At 39.8% G+C, this 14866-nt stretch overlaps 2 protein-coding genes across 2 annotated transcripts; one reads left to right on the top strand and one right to left on the bottom strand.

Moving 5' to 3' along the window:
- Positions 1 to 879: 879 nt before the first annotated feature.
- eif4ebp2 (eukaryotic translation initiation factor 4E binding protein 2) lies at positions 880 to 2580 on the bottom strand. Its single transcript, XM_058380722.1, has 3 exons — positions 2275 to 2580; positions 1436 to 1612; positions 880 to 1317 (listed from the first exon to the last, which is right to left on the bottom strand). Exons 1-3 carry the CDS (start codon positions 2405 to 2407, stop codon positions 1286 to 1288), a joined length of 342 nt encoding a protein of 113 aa, XP_058236705.1. The 5' UTR covers positions 2408 to 2580; the 3' UTR covers positions 880 to 1285.
- Positions 2581 to 6115: 3535 nt separating this feature from the next.
- Positions 6116 to 14605, top strand: ppa1b (inorganic pyrophosphatase 1b). Its single transcript, XM_058386727.1, has 11 exons — positions 6116 to 6252; positions 7783 to 7847; positions 8188 to 8241; positions 8439 to 8558; positions 9589 to 9675; positions 9806 to 9932; positions 10071 to 10198; positions 10678 to 10763; positions 11656 to 11731; positions 13892 to 13931; positions 14308 to 14605. The coding sequence occupies exons 1-11, from the start codon at positions 6192 to 6194 to the stop codon at positions 14334 to 14336; spliced, it is 873 nt and encodes a 290-aa protein (XP_058242710.1). The 5' UTR covers positions 6116 to 6191; the 3' UTR covers positions 14337 to 14605.
- The last annotated feature ends 261 nt before the right edge of the window (positions 14606 to 14866 follow it).

The raw sequence follows: 14866 nt of genomic DNA, 5'->3' as shown, positions 1-14866 counted from the left end.
GCATAATAGCAGAGCGAAACGTCCTGACAACACTTCAGTGCTTTCCTACCTTTGATCCGATGTTGCAGGTTTGTAAATATATAGTAGCAAACGGAAAGCGAAAAGTAGACGTCACAACTGGCATAATGATACATATACGTCCCTGTTATTTCACCTAGAAGAGCTAAAAGTGATCTAGTGTACATGACACAAGTGCATCTTGAGACCAGCTCTGGAATGGGGCTGCTTCGTAATTCATTACCTATTTATAAAATCATATTTAACCATTCACTGGCCCAAAGCTGTGCATGATGTCATTACCTTTGACCAACAACTAATTTTGGGTCACTTGTACTACAGTATTTGTGTGTTTTTTTTTTTTAAAGATTCAGTGACCACAAAGCTGATGGTAATGCTTCAAGTATCATCAGGATTTACTAATAATTCAAAGGTAGGGGCAAATTATATTGCTAATAGGATCAATCTGAAAACTGAACACAGTATGACAAGCTGAAGAACAACTGTTCATCAGTCATTTTTCCAAATGATATTTTTTTTTGCCTAAAATAAAGAAGAAGGGGGAAAAGGGGGTAGAAATTTGGCAGGATTCCAACTGCAATTCTTACTTAAGGTCCATGGTTTAGGCATTTTACAAAACTACTTGCCCATGCTGAATCGGCAGTACTACCAGCACATTTAAACAGAATAGAATGGATCCAAGCTATTATATCAATGCCCAATTCGAAGGCTTGGAATGAAAATGGTACTCTTTAAATCTGAACCAAAAAGTGCATGATGCTAGTCGATGCTACTAGAGCGTTTATGGTAATAAAAACAAACTATACTGAAAAGGCTGACACTACTGAAAACGATGAAACAACAAGGAGGCAACTGAAGGGGCACTGATGAGTAGATGTCTAGAGGACACCAAGTTGGCATTTTGGATCGTTTAACTTACTGTGAAAACGGCACTAAATTACCATGAAGAAATCTCTTGGTGGCTGTTTTACAAGTGAGTCTGTTTACATCAATTTGTTACATTTTAGCACTTAAATACAGACATTTCCCTTGCTGTGTGGCATGTACGGCTGATGGTAGCCCTGAAATCTAACCAAACATCATTTGTTAAGTTTCAGGGCTCCAGCAGCCCACTGGGCCAACATGAGTCGACTATCCCCATGATTATTTAGCAACCAACAGCTAGAGAGAGCTAAAGGAGAGGGCTCACAACATTGGTTTCTACAAGCCAAGCCACTGGCACATGGACGCCAGGTTATTATTTGCTCATCACGTTGGTTCCTCTTCTTTAGATGTCCATCTCAAACTGAGCATCTTCACCTGAAGCACAAAATGACCAAAACCATTAGACATTTACAACGAATACACAGCAGCACATCTAATCGATTAACAGCAGACTAATCATCAGGTCGAGGTGTAAGTGAGTGGAAAGACGAACCTGTTCCTGGTTTGCCATCATGGTTATTGATGTTATTAGCTTCGTTCTTCTTGTTCTCATTCAGGATATTTCGGCTCGTCACTCCGGGAATGACAGGCAGGTGTGCTGGTGGAGTCTGGGCTATCGGGGAATTACGCCGGTCTAACAGGAATTTACGGTCATAGATGATCCGGGTGCCTGCGATAAACCATAAAAAAAACAAGCAAACACAGCCATAATGTTTCCTCTTTCTGAATACACACAACAGTTGTGTCACAAAAGTATATATAAATTCATTTCAAAGCAAATAAGATTAAAATACACATCAGTTATTAACTGGAAAATGCATTATTTTATATATCAGTATCAAACAAATATTTTAACAAAATCATCCTTAAATATTTTTATAGCTATATAACACGGCTGTTTGGTCATCATAATTTGTGCTTGCTGCAAGCAGAGAGCCAAAACATCATACTATTGTTATAATTGAACACAGGATCTTCCTTCCGATTGGACAAATCTCAATCACTGCGCTGCAAAGTAACCAATCACGCCATTTTAAACAAAAGCAAGGGCGGCGCGAGTGTTCTGGCAGCCTCCCAAATCACACACTATTGGACCCAGAGCGCACTCTACAGAGCGCAGAAGTCATCCTTTTACACTCTAAAGAGTGAGCCTACATAGGGAAGTAGGGCGCCATTTGAAATCCAGCCCTTGTTTTTGTTTTGAACATGCTAGGCTTTCTAGCGAGGCAAGTAGGCCACAGGCTAACGTCGAGCAGAGTGAATAACAAGTGACAACCTCCTGCATGTGAATTTTGGTCCAAGTAGCAAAAGCACGCTTTAAAATGCCATTACCGCCCGGGGTAGTTGAAAATAAAGTGCCTCCAGGAGTGGTGCAATAATCGTGAGGTAGCTGCGTTGAATCGTCGATCAGCACCGTCCTGGTCGGAATGGCCCTGCTCTCGCTATGCTGACGACTGGACGACATTGCATTAAATTGGGTCGCTGAGCTGGTCGAGCTAAAGTTGTAACGCCGACGGAAGATGGTACCCCGGGCCCTTTGCCTTCTTTTCTAGCTTTTTTCAAAGGCTTTCTTGTCGTTTGACTCGTCCTCCCAGCCGTCAGCACCGTCCCTCCCTCCGCCAGGCAGGAAGCAGAGCGCCTCCGCAGGATATGAGTGCAAACAGGAGCTGAACACGTGGCCACGCGGGGCGCGTCCCACTTCACAACCATGTAGGCAGCCTACACTGCCAGTCACGTTCTTTTGCTGAAGCTTTCATTTCTGAATCCTGAAACCATTTCCGTCAAATCAAACCTGCTTTAAGGTGTAAATGTACCTTGAAAATGCTTTTCCGTGGTGAACCGACATGGATCTTGACTTACTGAAACTACTTTTCCCTTATTCCTTCATCTTGAGAAGCTGTTTTAGTCAAGTCAGTTCAGATCAAGAAGCTTTTTATTGTCATTTCAACCACATATAACTGACGCAGTACACAGTGAGATGAGACCGTGTTACTCCAGGACCCTGGTGCTATGTAAAACAACATACATAAAGCAACATAAAGTGCAAACAGAAAATACAAAGACAACACAAAACAGTATAAAGTGCGCACACAGTGCGGAAAAATGTGCAAACTAGAAGAACTGTAAACTAGTGGTTTCTTTTTAACGGTGATGTCAGACAGAGGAGTTCAGAGTGGAGGTGGGACTGCATCAGGGATCGGCTCTGAGCCCCTTCCTGTTTGCTATGGTGATGGACCAGTTGTCAGAGGAGGTCAGACAGGAGTCTCCTTGGACAATGATGTTTGCAGATGACATTGTGATCTGTGGTGGGAACAGGGAGCAGGTGGAGGAAAACCTGGAGAGGTGGAGGTTTGCGCTAGAGAGAAGAGGAATGAAAGTCAGTCGTACTAAGACTGAGTACATGTATGTGAATGACAGGGAGGGAAGTGGAACAGTAAGATTACAGGGTGAAGAGGTGAAGAAGTTTAAGTATTTGGGGTCAACAGTCCAGAGTAATAGAGAGTGTGGGAAAGAGGTAAAAAAGCGAGTGCAGGCAGGTTGGAATGGGTGGAAAAAGGTGTCGGGAATTCTGTGTGATAGAAAAATTTCAGCGAGAATCAAGGGGAAGGTGTACAGGACAGCGGTGAGACCAGCCATGCTGTATGGTTTAGAGACAGTGTCACTGAGACAGAGACAGGAGCTGAAGATGTTGAGGTTCTCTTTGGGAGTGACAAGGTTGGACAGGATTAGGAACGAGTAAAACCTATGGGACAGCTCATGTTGGACGTTTGGGGGACAAAGTTAGAGAGGCCAGGTTAAGATGGTTTGGACATGTCCAGAGGAGGGAGAGTGAGTATATTGGTAGGAGAATGTTGGACATGAAGCTGCCAGGCAGGAGGAAAAGAGGAAGGCCAAAGAGGAGGTATATGGATGTAATAAATGAGGATATGAAGCTAGAGGGTGTAAGTGTTGAGGATGCAGAAGATAGGGATAGGTGGAGAGAGATGATTCGCTGTCGACCCCTGAAGGGAAAAGCCGAAAGAAGAAGAAGAGCTCAAGTGGTTAAGGCTCTGGGTCGGTGATCATGGTTTAAGCCCCAGCACTGCCAAACTGCCACTGTTGGGCCCTTAAGCAAGGCCCCCAACCCACCCTGCTCCATGGGTGCTGCATCATGGCTGACCCTGCACTCTGACCCCAACCCCCAAGGATGGGATGTGCGAAGAAAGAATTTCACTGTGCAGTAATGTATATATGACAAATAAAGACAACTTAACATATATGCTTGTAACCATATACATATAGCAGCAGTTGAAGTGTGCAAAAACAGCAGGAGCAATGGTTAAATAGATATGCAATACAAGCATGTAAACATTTATAGTGTGGGTTTTTATTGTGTTCAGTGGCTATTCCAGAAACACTGACAGGGATATACCCTGCATGGGAAGACAGTTCAGTCCATTACAGGGTGCCATACACACACTCATACACATTCACACTTTCAGTGTAAGCAGTTTAGAGAGAAACGTGTAGTCAGAATTACACCAGGGAATTGTGCCACCTTGCCGTTCTACTGGAAATACTCATTTGAATAAACATGTTTGTATTAGCCAGCAATAATAGGAGCAAACCTTTGATTGTGGGTAGTTTGATTAACAACGTTTGTTTAAGGGTTGATCAGTGAGAGGTAACAATACATCAGCCAGGTAACTGTTTAAAGGAAAACATGGTAGGAGCAGATTGCTAGTGTGATTTGGATCCATTTGTTTCTTTAGAAGTAAGAGTCAGTGCAAATGAGCAAAGTTTGTATTTTATATATATCTACATCTGTTCAAGCACAATACAGGGTTCGAGGGCTCTCTGAATGGACAGATGACTATGAAAATCATGTAAATCATATACTGTGTCCTTCACGCAGCAGATCTAGGAAGATTTAGGACTGGTGTGTTAGACAGTGTTCTCCACCAACATCATCCAAACACCAATTTAGAGAATATATTTTCTAAGAATGATGTTCCCTTAGATGGTATGAGGAAGAAACCTTGATAGGAACCAGACTCCATAGGGAACCCATACTCATTTGGGTGACAATGGGGCGTGTGTTTGTAAATTATTATAAACACCGGAGAGCGTGATTATGAACGATGTCCTTTCTACAGTCATATACAGTCAGTTGGAGTTGTGTGATGCATATACAGCATATGTAGAATGTTATTGTGTGTATTAATTAGGAGGTTGTTGTCATCCTCAAAGTCCACATAGGGTTGGCATCTTCGCTTTGAATACCCAAAATCTTTACGAAGCAGAATCCAACTGCAGCCGGTGCATCTCTGGATGCCTCAGGATCCTCGCAGGGTTGGCCTCTTCTCACTGAAGGTCTACTGGAGCTGGCACAATCTCTAGATGCCTCGGTATGGGAAGAGAAAGGGAAACAAGTGGTAAAGAATTAGCGTAGCTACTGTTCATAATATTAGCAAGCACTAGATGATAATGTGCATTTAATCAGATGTACTGGGGCCCAAGGTTATGAGATGTATTATGTGTATGCCTGGCTAAAGAGATATGTCTTCGCGTTTAAAATGGAAGACTGTGTCTGAGCTCCGTACACTGTCAGGAAGGCTGTTCCTAAGTTTAGGAGCTAAATACCCCCTTTTGTAGACTTTGCTATTCTGGGAGCTACCAGAAGTAGTTTTGTGGATCTCAAGGAGCGTGAGGGATTGTAGCGTGTTAGAAGACTGGTGCTAAACCATTTAGAGCCTTATGCGTAAGTAGCAATAGTTTGTAATCAAATTCTAAACTTAACAGGTAGCCAGTGCAGGGATGATAATATTGGAGTTATATGTTCATATTATGATGTTGTCTGACGTCACTAATGCTCTTGTGGTGAATGAACACAAATCCCTACAGCCTACAAAATCTAATGGAAAGCCTTCCCAGAAGAGTGGAGGTCAGTATAACAGTGGAAAGGGGAATGAGATGTTCAGAAAGCACACAGGGGTGTCCACAAACCTTTGGCCACATAGTGCATGTGGTGCCTATGCATGTAAATCAGGATAAAGAAACAGTGAAATTCATTCTGACAACAGACTTCAGCTGAAATGAGTTTCCCACCAATTTGTGTCAGCGTGTCTGCTCGTGCACTTGTACACTAGGGCAAGTGAAGGAGGGGTTTGTTTTCTCCGAGTTACGACTTTTCCTTCCTACAACGCAGGCTTCTGTTGAACTTGTAAGTCCCACGTCATTGAGTCACTGCACGCTTACCACTGGCAGCCATGAGCTACTCAATCGAAGAACGAGGAAATCCCAACACTCTGAGCTATAGAGTGTTTTATAGTGAGTTCCACATTTATTCATCTATAAGAAACCTTACATGTATATGATGCTGTGTTTCTGTAGACCCGGGAGAGACGGGGGCCACGTGTTGCCTAGGCTACAGTTGCATCATTCATAAGGGAAGATCCCTACAGGTCTGCGCGAGCGCTAAGTCGAGTTTTTAATGTCAAGGTTTATAACGCAGCAAAGCAAGCTGTATTCTGAGTGCTGTAAGGGCAGAGGTTAGCTTCTCATCGTTAACTGGCATGGCAGAACAGTAGCTACATAAGAGCTGTTTCATTCATATAAACATAGACGTGATACATGATCACTGAATAATCCCTGTATCTTGGATGCTGTGGGTAGCTAACCGGCTACTCTGGAAATACTTGAATGGCGCTCTGATTTTATAAAGCACCCTACTACCGAGGCCAACTTTTTTTCATTAATATTACCGGGAACGTTTCAGAAATCGTTTTTAAATCGTCTATATCGCCCTCTTGGTTATTGAACTTTCTAACCGGCTCAATAATGAAAGACTGCAGTGTTGAGTACTGTAGGAACAGCAGGCTTGTGCACGCGCCATTTCATTTGCCTTAGCGTAGGCAAGTGGTGTATGTTGTGTCCCAAAGGCGTTACCCCTGCGCTAGCAAGTGACTTAGAGCTAATTATGGAACAAAATAACAATTACAACTGTGTTTAACGACTGATGTACTAGGGTGTGGGTGTGTTACAGAACTAAAACGAAGCTGGCAGTGTGCCTGCAACAAATTGTGAAAGTGAAAGACAGTTTCTTATATTTTATCTGAATACGAAGAATCTGGACCAGAGCATAACATTATGAGCACTGAGAGGTGACGTGAATATCACTGATTATCTCCTCATCATGGCACCTGTTAGTGGGTGGGATATATTAGGCAGCTAGTGAACAGTTTGTCCTCAAAGTTGATGTGTTAGAATCAGGAAAAATGGGCAAGTGTAAGGATTTGAGAGAGTTTGATGAAGGGTCAAATTGTGATGGCTAGACGACTGGACCAGAGCATCTCCAAAACTGTAGCTCTTGTGAGGTGTTCCTGGTCTGCAGTGGTCAGTATCTATCAAAAGTGGTCCAAAGAAGGAACAGTGGTGAATCGGTGACAGGGTCATGGGTGGCCAAGGCTCACTGATGCACATGGGGAGTGAAGGCTGGCCCGTGTGATCCGATCCAACAGACGAGCTACTGTTGCTCAGGTTGCTGAAGAAGTTAATGCTGGTTCTGATAGAAAGGTGTCAGAATACACAGTGCATGACGGGTCAGGGCTGTCTTGGCAGCGAAAGGGGGACCAACACAATATTAGGCAGGTGGTCATATTATTATGCCTGATTGGTGTATATGTATAAAATTGACTCTCTCTCTCTCTCTCTCTCTCTCTCTCTATATATATATATATATATATATATATATATAAAATAATTTTATACTATTCATTGGAAGATAGGGGAGGAGACTGGACTGTAGACCTCTCTTTCGAAATCAGTGTGTCTGATATGTGTTATCTCTTTTCTATACAGAGGACCAAGATGGGAAATACATTTCACCATTCCATGACATCCCTATCTATGCAGATGAAGCCCAGGTATTGTGTCCTTGCAACTTGGTTGTTTTTTTATTTTGTTTTTTGTTTTTTCAGTCAAAGCTTTGAGAATTGTGTAGCTTCTGTTCTTGGTTGATATTATAGCAGAATGAATAGCCTTTCTCCTCATGAGACCTGATAAAACAGCATGAAATATTTGTAGCTCTTGCTGCAAGAAGTGCAGAAAGTTCAACCTTCTAGCATAGCACTTATACTGGACTTCTTACTATCTTGTTTTACTCTTCTTCAAATCCACAAGCTATACTAATCATAAATGTCAGAATTAAAGGACCGGTATTGCTATATGAGCAGAAATTAACATTAACAGTTATTTATTCCACAGAACATTTTCCATATGGTTGTGGAGGTACCCAGATGGACAAATGCAAAAATGGAGGTATGACTTGAATGAATGAATGAATGAATGAATGAATGAATGAATGAATGAATGAATTAATTAATTAGCCGTTCCATAATAAATGCAATTTTACATCAGGTCTTGTTGCATTACCTCATGTACTACTAATCCTTGGATATTATATAATTATGCAAAGAGTGTCTTGACTATGACTGATTCGGTGCTTTCGTTCTCAGATTGCCACAAAGGACCCACTTAATCCAATAAAGCAGGATGTGAAAAAGGGGAATTTGCGTTATGTGGCCAATGTTTTCCCACATAAAGGATACATCTGGAACTACGGTGCAATTCCTCAGGTAAGGGAGATATAAGTGACTTTTCCGACCTCTTTGCTAAAAGTGCATCATAACAACAGCATAGTGGGTGATATGACCTTACATTGTGATTGATTAACATGATCTGTTTCTACACAAAGATTGTATGTAAGCATGTTTTGTCACATATGCTTTAAAAGCATTCAGACATGGAAACCAAAAATATTTTATAAAACATCCTTGCTTTATTTCTTAGTCCTACTTGTGTTCTCCCGAAACTAGGCAGTTCTACAGCTTAGAGGAGTCTTAGTTACATGGCAGCATGGCTGAAAACATGCATTTGTTTAACTACCAAGAAAGCAGCCCAAAGAGTTTCAAAATCCATATAAGGAATTTGCTCCACAGGCAGAAAATGTGAAGTAAATGTTTCTGACAAAGCACTAAATATATGAAAACAAGTGAATGCTGGAAAGACAGGTCAAGACTATAATACCTGTAAAAAAAAAAAAGAGGGTTTTAAGAAACTTTAATAAATAATTTATCCTCATGTATTTCCTGGGTTTGTGAGAGTGTGGAGGAAAACACAAGAGACAGGTGGAATTTTAACGGAGCTCTAGACTCAAGTTTATCTAGTCTGCACATTCCAGTGTACTTCAGAACTCGCTTTTAGGTTCAAGTTCATCCTTCATGGCGTGTGTGTGTGTGTCGCAAGCTCTACCAAGCGGTCACAAACTCTGTCTTGCTCTAGCTAGTGGGTTGCCAAGTGAAATCAGAAAGACACATAAGTAAGCTTGCAATGATGAGACAAGAGTAAGAATCATCACACTTTACTTGAAGGTTCACCCCACCTTTCTTTCAATCTATGGCTGATGCTTAACCGCACCCCTGCCACCACATCTTGTCCTGACTTACTGAGTCTCAAACATTTTTCTGACTGTGCCATTCCTGTTCACAAAATGCTGAGAGTACAATAAATATCAAAACAATGATTAACAATTAAAAATTGGTTTACGTGGTTTTCTGAACCTACTTGGTGTATCCGACTACAACCTATTTTCTCCTCTTCTGATAGACCTGGGAAGACCCTGGCCATAAAGACTGTGACACTGGATGCTGTGGGGACAATGACCCAATAGATGTCTGTGAAATTGGCAGCAGGGTGTGTAATTAATTTGTTTGTTAATTCTAATATTATGTAGTTCACTTTATACTGTGTCTTGATGTTCCTTATGTAGGTCTCTGTTGTAGTATAAATGAACGCATGTTTGTGTTTCCTTTTTTTTTTCCAGGTATGCTCAAGAGGAGAAGTTATTAAAGTGAAACTTCTGGGTGTACTGGCTATGATTGATGAAGGCGAAACTGACTGGAAAGTTATTGCAATCAATGTTGATGACCCAGAAGCAAAAGACTTGAATGGTGATTGATTTTGAAAGTCCCACATTAATGCTTTCTAATTATTTCTCAAATATTAATCGCTTTTATGTTGCTGACTTTTCAATGGCATTGCGATGTCTGTTAGAAAGGTATTGTTCTCATTTTCTTGGTTCATTTCAGATATTACTGATGTCCAGCGACTCAAGCCTGGCTACCTTGAAGCTACTGTGGACTGGTTTAGACGGTACAAAGTACCAGACGGGAAGCCTGAAAACCAGTTTGCTTTCAATGGCGAGTTTAAAGACAAGGTACTTTTGTGTCTTGTTCTCCACTGTTCAGGTCAATATAAAAAAAAGGGAACAACATACTGCTTTACTCAAAATGGTGTGCTTTTTCAGCACACATTTTGACTCTTTATATGCATGTTTATACTTAATACACTATTTAGCAGTGCTTACATCTGCTCTGACTGACAGGAGAATGATTTTTACTAGACAGATTAATTAATGTGCACAGACTGTCTGTTTAATATCAGGAACACAGAGGTATTTGAAACAAACACAAAAAACTCTCCTGTTATAAGTAACAGTCACTTTATGGTTAAACGTATGGTTAACGCTGCCATGTTATTATGTTACGTTATCTTACATTGGGTTTTTATGCAACAGAAGCTCTGAGCAACTTATCCATCTCTGACCCTATATCATGCCAACAAGCATGTCTTGAAAATAAGTTCAGAACAAGTTAATTTTCCACATTTAATTAAGGCATTTATTTTTAAATACAGGACTTTGCCATTAAGACAATCAAAAGCACCCATGACTTCTGGAAAGCACTTATTTCACAACAGACCAATGCAGGTGGTCTGAGCTGGTAAGAGCTTTTTCACTTTGTCATGAATTTCCCCGTAATGCTTAAAAATTGTGCTCTTTTGTTTTCTGAAGCAAATCCACTAACTCTTAGCAGTCCACTGATTAGGCTGGTCACACAGGTTGCCTGCATTTCCTAAAATGGCACCAGGGTGTTTCACTGTGCTTATAACTCGTAGGGCTTGTTTTTGCCATGCAAAATTCCCCTTCCTGTTACTAAACCGTTCTTTCAGTAGTATTGGCGACATCATCCGTGGACATAACAAACAATACCACAAAATGGAAGCTATCCGATGAAGTCGAAAAGGAAGAAGGGGCATTTATTTTACTGGAATCACCATTAACGGGAGTTTACAAGTCAGTGTGAGCCAGCTAGCCGACATGCTATAAATTAAGTGTGGCTTCTTGAGGATCCATTTCCGCTTGTAGAGCAAAAATAAAGAAAACATTTAGACATATTGTATCTGAAATGTCGCTTAATCTATATTAATTTCTTGTGTGTAAAACAGTAGAATAAAACCAATATCACATAAGCAAGAATGCTGAATATCAGCACAGCTGTATGTCTGGGAGTTCTGTAGGTAATCACAACTTTAGATTAAATATTTATCCGAGTAAGATTTTAAATTTACTCAGCAGCCCAAAAATTGATTGGCTTGTATGCGGACTGCTGAACATGCCATGAAGGCCAGATCTGGACCATTTTATAAGCTTTAAGAACTTTCTTAACAAGTCTTTCCATAAAGCAATATCAAGATCTGTAATAGTGATTTAGCCTAGAAATCAGACTCCGTCATACATATACAGATATCTTCATACATTATTTCCTTATTTTTATTATATGCTGAATTTATGCCATGAACTAAAAGATGTGATCTTTTTGCTCTGTTGTGTAGTAAAAACACTTGTGTGTCGGAGCCCGGCACTCCGTTCTGCTGTTCACTGGAGGACGCCAAAGCACTTGTTGAAGGCGTAAGGACTTTTTCCATCTTAAGTTTTGTTTTCAAATTGTTTTTTTTTTTTTTTTTGCAGACAGTACTTTGCAGAATGTTTTTGGCATGTGTGAAGAAATTTTCTAAAGTAAGAATGCTTTAAAATAAACAAACAAAAAAAAAACATTTTATATATATATATATATAATATAAAAAATGAGAGAGAGAGCGAGCTTATACTTATCAATTTACAAAATGCAAAGTGAGAGAACAGAAGAAAAATCTACATTGAATCAGTATTTAATGTGACTCCCCTTTGGCTTCAAACCAGCATTATGCACATTTTGTACACAAAGTCAGGGTTTTTTTTATAGGAAACGATGCAGCAGATAAAAGACACATCATGCTTACTTCCCTTCAACATCAGATGTCCAGCAGTGCATCAGTAAAGAGTTGGTGAAAATCAGTGTGGAAGTGGACTTCGCCCTGGTTTCTATACCTCTGACATGTAAGCAAAGCTACATGACACAACTGTGCAGGAAAACATGGGAACTGGGGTGCAGACAAATGGCAGCAGGTGCTCTGGACTGATGAGTCAAAATTGTACATTTTTGGCTGTAACAGGAGGCAGGTGGTTGGCCAAAGGGCTGGAGAGCTGTACAATAATGAGTGTCTGCCGACAACTATGAATCATGGTGGAGGTTCCCTGCAAGTTTGGGGCTGCATTTCTGCAAATGCATTTGGAGATTTGGTCTGGACTAATGGTGTCCTCAATACTGAGAAATACAGGCAGATACTTCTCCATCAGGGAGGCTTCTGATTGGCCCCAAATTTATTCTGCAGCAGGACAATGACCTCAAACATACAGCCAATGTCAATAAGAACTATCTTCAGCATAGAGAAGAACAAGAAGTCCTGGAAGTGATGGTTTGGCCCCCACGGAGCCCTGATATCAAAATCATTGAGTCTTTCTGGGATTACATGAAGAGACAGAAGGATTTGATGCAGTGTACATACACAGCAGATCTGTGGTTAGTTCTCCAAGATATTTGGAACAGCCAACCTGCTGAGTTCTTTCAAAAACTGTGTGCAAGTGTACCGTGAAGAATTGATGCTGTTTTGCAGACAAAAGGAGTCACACCAAATATCGATTTTGATCTCTCTGCTGTTTATTTACTTTCCATTTTGTTAATTGATAATGATCTATTAACACTTCTATTTTTGAAAGCATTCTTACTTTACTGCATTTTTCACATTTCCCTAAAACTTGTGCACAGTACTATATGTGTGTGTGTTATTTACACACACATATATATATATATATAAATTGCAGTATATAAATGGATGGTAATGTTTTGTGATTTATCATCATCCTAGGGCTTTGGATGTTATCACAGACATTCCCTGCAGGCATACAGTGTATGCAGACACCATTTCAAGCTGACAGAAATTAGGAAATAATTTAGGCATTTGAAACGAGAATTAAAAAAGAAAAGAAAAAAGATTGCCCCTAAATTTTTTTTATTTAACAGCAAATGGACTTTTTACTGTTTTGTGATGTAATTTTGCTTTAAACTGGAAAAAGTTTGGCCTTCAAGCCATCAAGGTGTTTGTGTATATAGTGGACTTTCTTTTTATCCACTTCCCTGACTTCTTTTTACTTACTGAAACAGAGCAAACATAATCCACAGGCAAATATCAAATAGTTTGTTATTCTTATGTCTTGGCTGTGAGCTACATCCAAACACATTTGTTGCACAAGTTGCTAAAGCATTTTTGGCATAAAATGGATAGAGTCCTGCCTGTTATTTCTGGAGCTGTATATATTATAGGTTTAAGCATTATTATTTGCTTAAGCTTCAGGGTAGAATTTAAGACTATTAAAACTTAAAATATTGATTCTGAGGTCTGTTTTGTCATTTATTGTTTACCTAATAAAATAAAACACAATGAATCATCTACTTCTATACAGTAATGAGATGTTTCTTCATGATTCATGAATAAGTCTGATCTGTTTCAGTTTCAGTTTGAAGAATAGCAGTCAGGAATATAATCTAGTAATTTAGATACCTGTTTTTGTTTGCTGCACATTGTCAGTGATTTGCACTTTGCTTGACTAAAACATTTCCAAACAGGATTTATCATGCATAAGCCTTCAGTCGTCTTTAATTTCTTTACATAATGTTTCTTCTTATTTCAGACTTGTCCCTGTGGCGATGCTGCATCTATTCCAGACTCGGGTATATGGGTCTTTTTTTCTTTTTTGCTCAGTTATTAAACACAAATATTTTCTTTGCCTATCTACAAATGAATGCCATTTTAAGTGACCAATGATATGGATAGTTCAGAGGTTTTAAAATAGTAGCTCTGTATTTCTATCCAATATATTTTTTTAACTCCTAAACTACTGTGATGCCTCTACGTCGAATTTGCATTGTTTATTCGTAAGATAGTGAAGCAAAGACAGTTTCTATCCTGGGGGCAATATTCTAATCTTCAGAAGGTATTTTATTATTATTTTTTAAACTGAAGAGCAAATATCATGTTGTAAATGAAACACTTAACAGTTTGATTAAAAAATAATAATAATAACATTGTGATTCTCTTCTTTTTCAGTTGACAAGTGGTTTTATTATCAGAAGTGAAAAGAGAAAAGACGAATCTTGATGGACCGGTCCCACTGCAGCCGTTTAGAGTATGTGAACATAGACAGAAATGAAGAACTTAACATGGATCCAAGTTTACAATCGGGGTAGCAGGGAAAGGCTAACGCACATTACTAAATACGTATATGCGTTTCATTCATTTAACCAGTGTACTGTTAGATTGCATACTGTTTATGATTGTTTAGGATCTGGTCAAACTCAGGTACTGGACGGTTGCATCAATAAAGTTTTTCTGTTTGTTCCTGTCACTTTGTCATCTCTGTTTCTGTTTCATAAATATGAAGGTCTTCTCTTGCTTTACCCTCTAGTGCACTAGAAGGTATTCTGCATGAGTGCACTAGAGGGTAAAAGCAAGAACTTTTTCAATGGGTCAGTCAGCAGGTTAAGCCCAATGACTTTATAGTGGTGGCGTAAAATACTAATCCACAACATTTGAACAAAGTTCATCTGTTTACTTATGGCCAGTGGTGTTAGCTGGGGAAACCTGCTTGTTAATGTACATTACTTTG

The sequence above is a fragment of the Hemibagrus wyckioides genome, linkage group LG03 (assembly GCF_019097595.1).
Source record: "Hemibagrus wyckioides isolate EC202008001 linkage group LG03, SWU_Hwy_1.0, whole genome shotgun sequence".
Taxonomy (NCBI): Eukaryota; Metazoa; Chordata; class Actinopteri; order Siluriformes; family Bagridae; genus Hemibagrus; species Hemibagrus wyckioides.
This window is presented reverse-complemented; position numbering and strand designations above follow the sequence as displayed.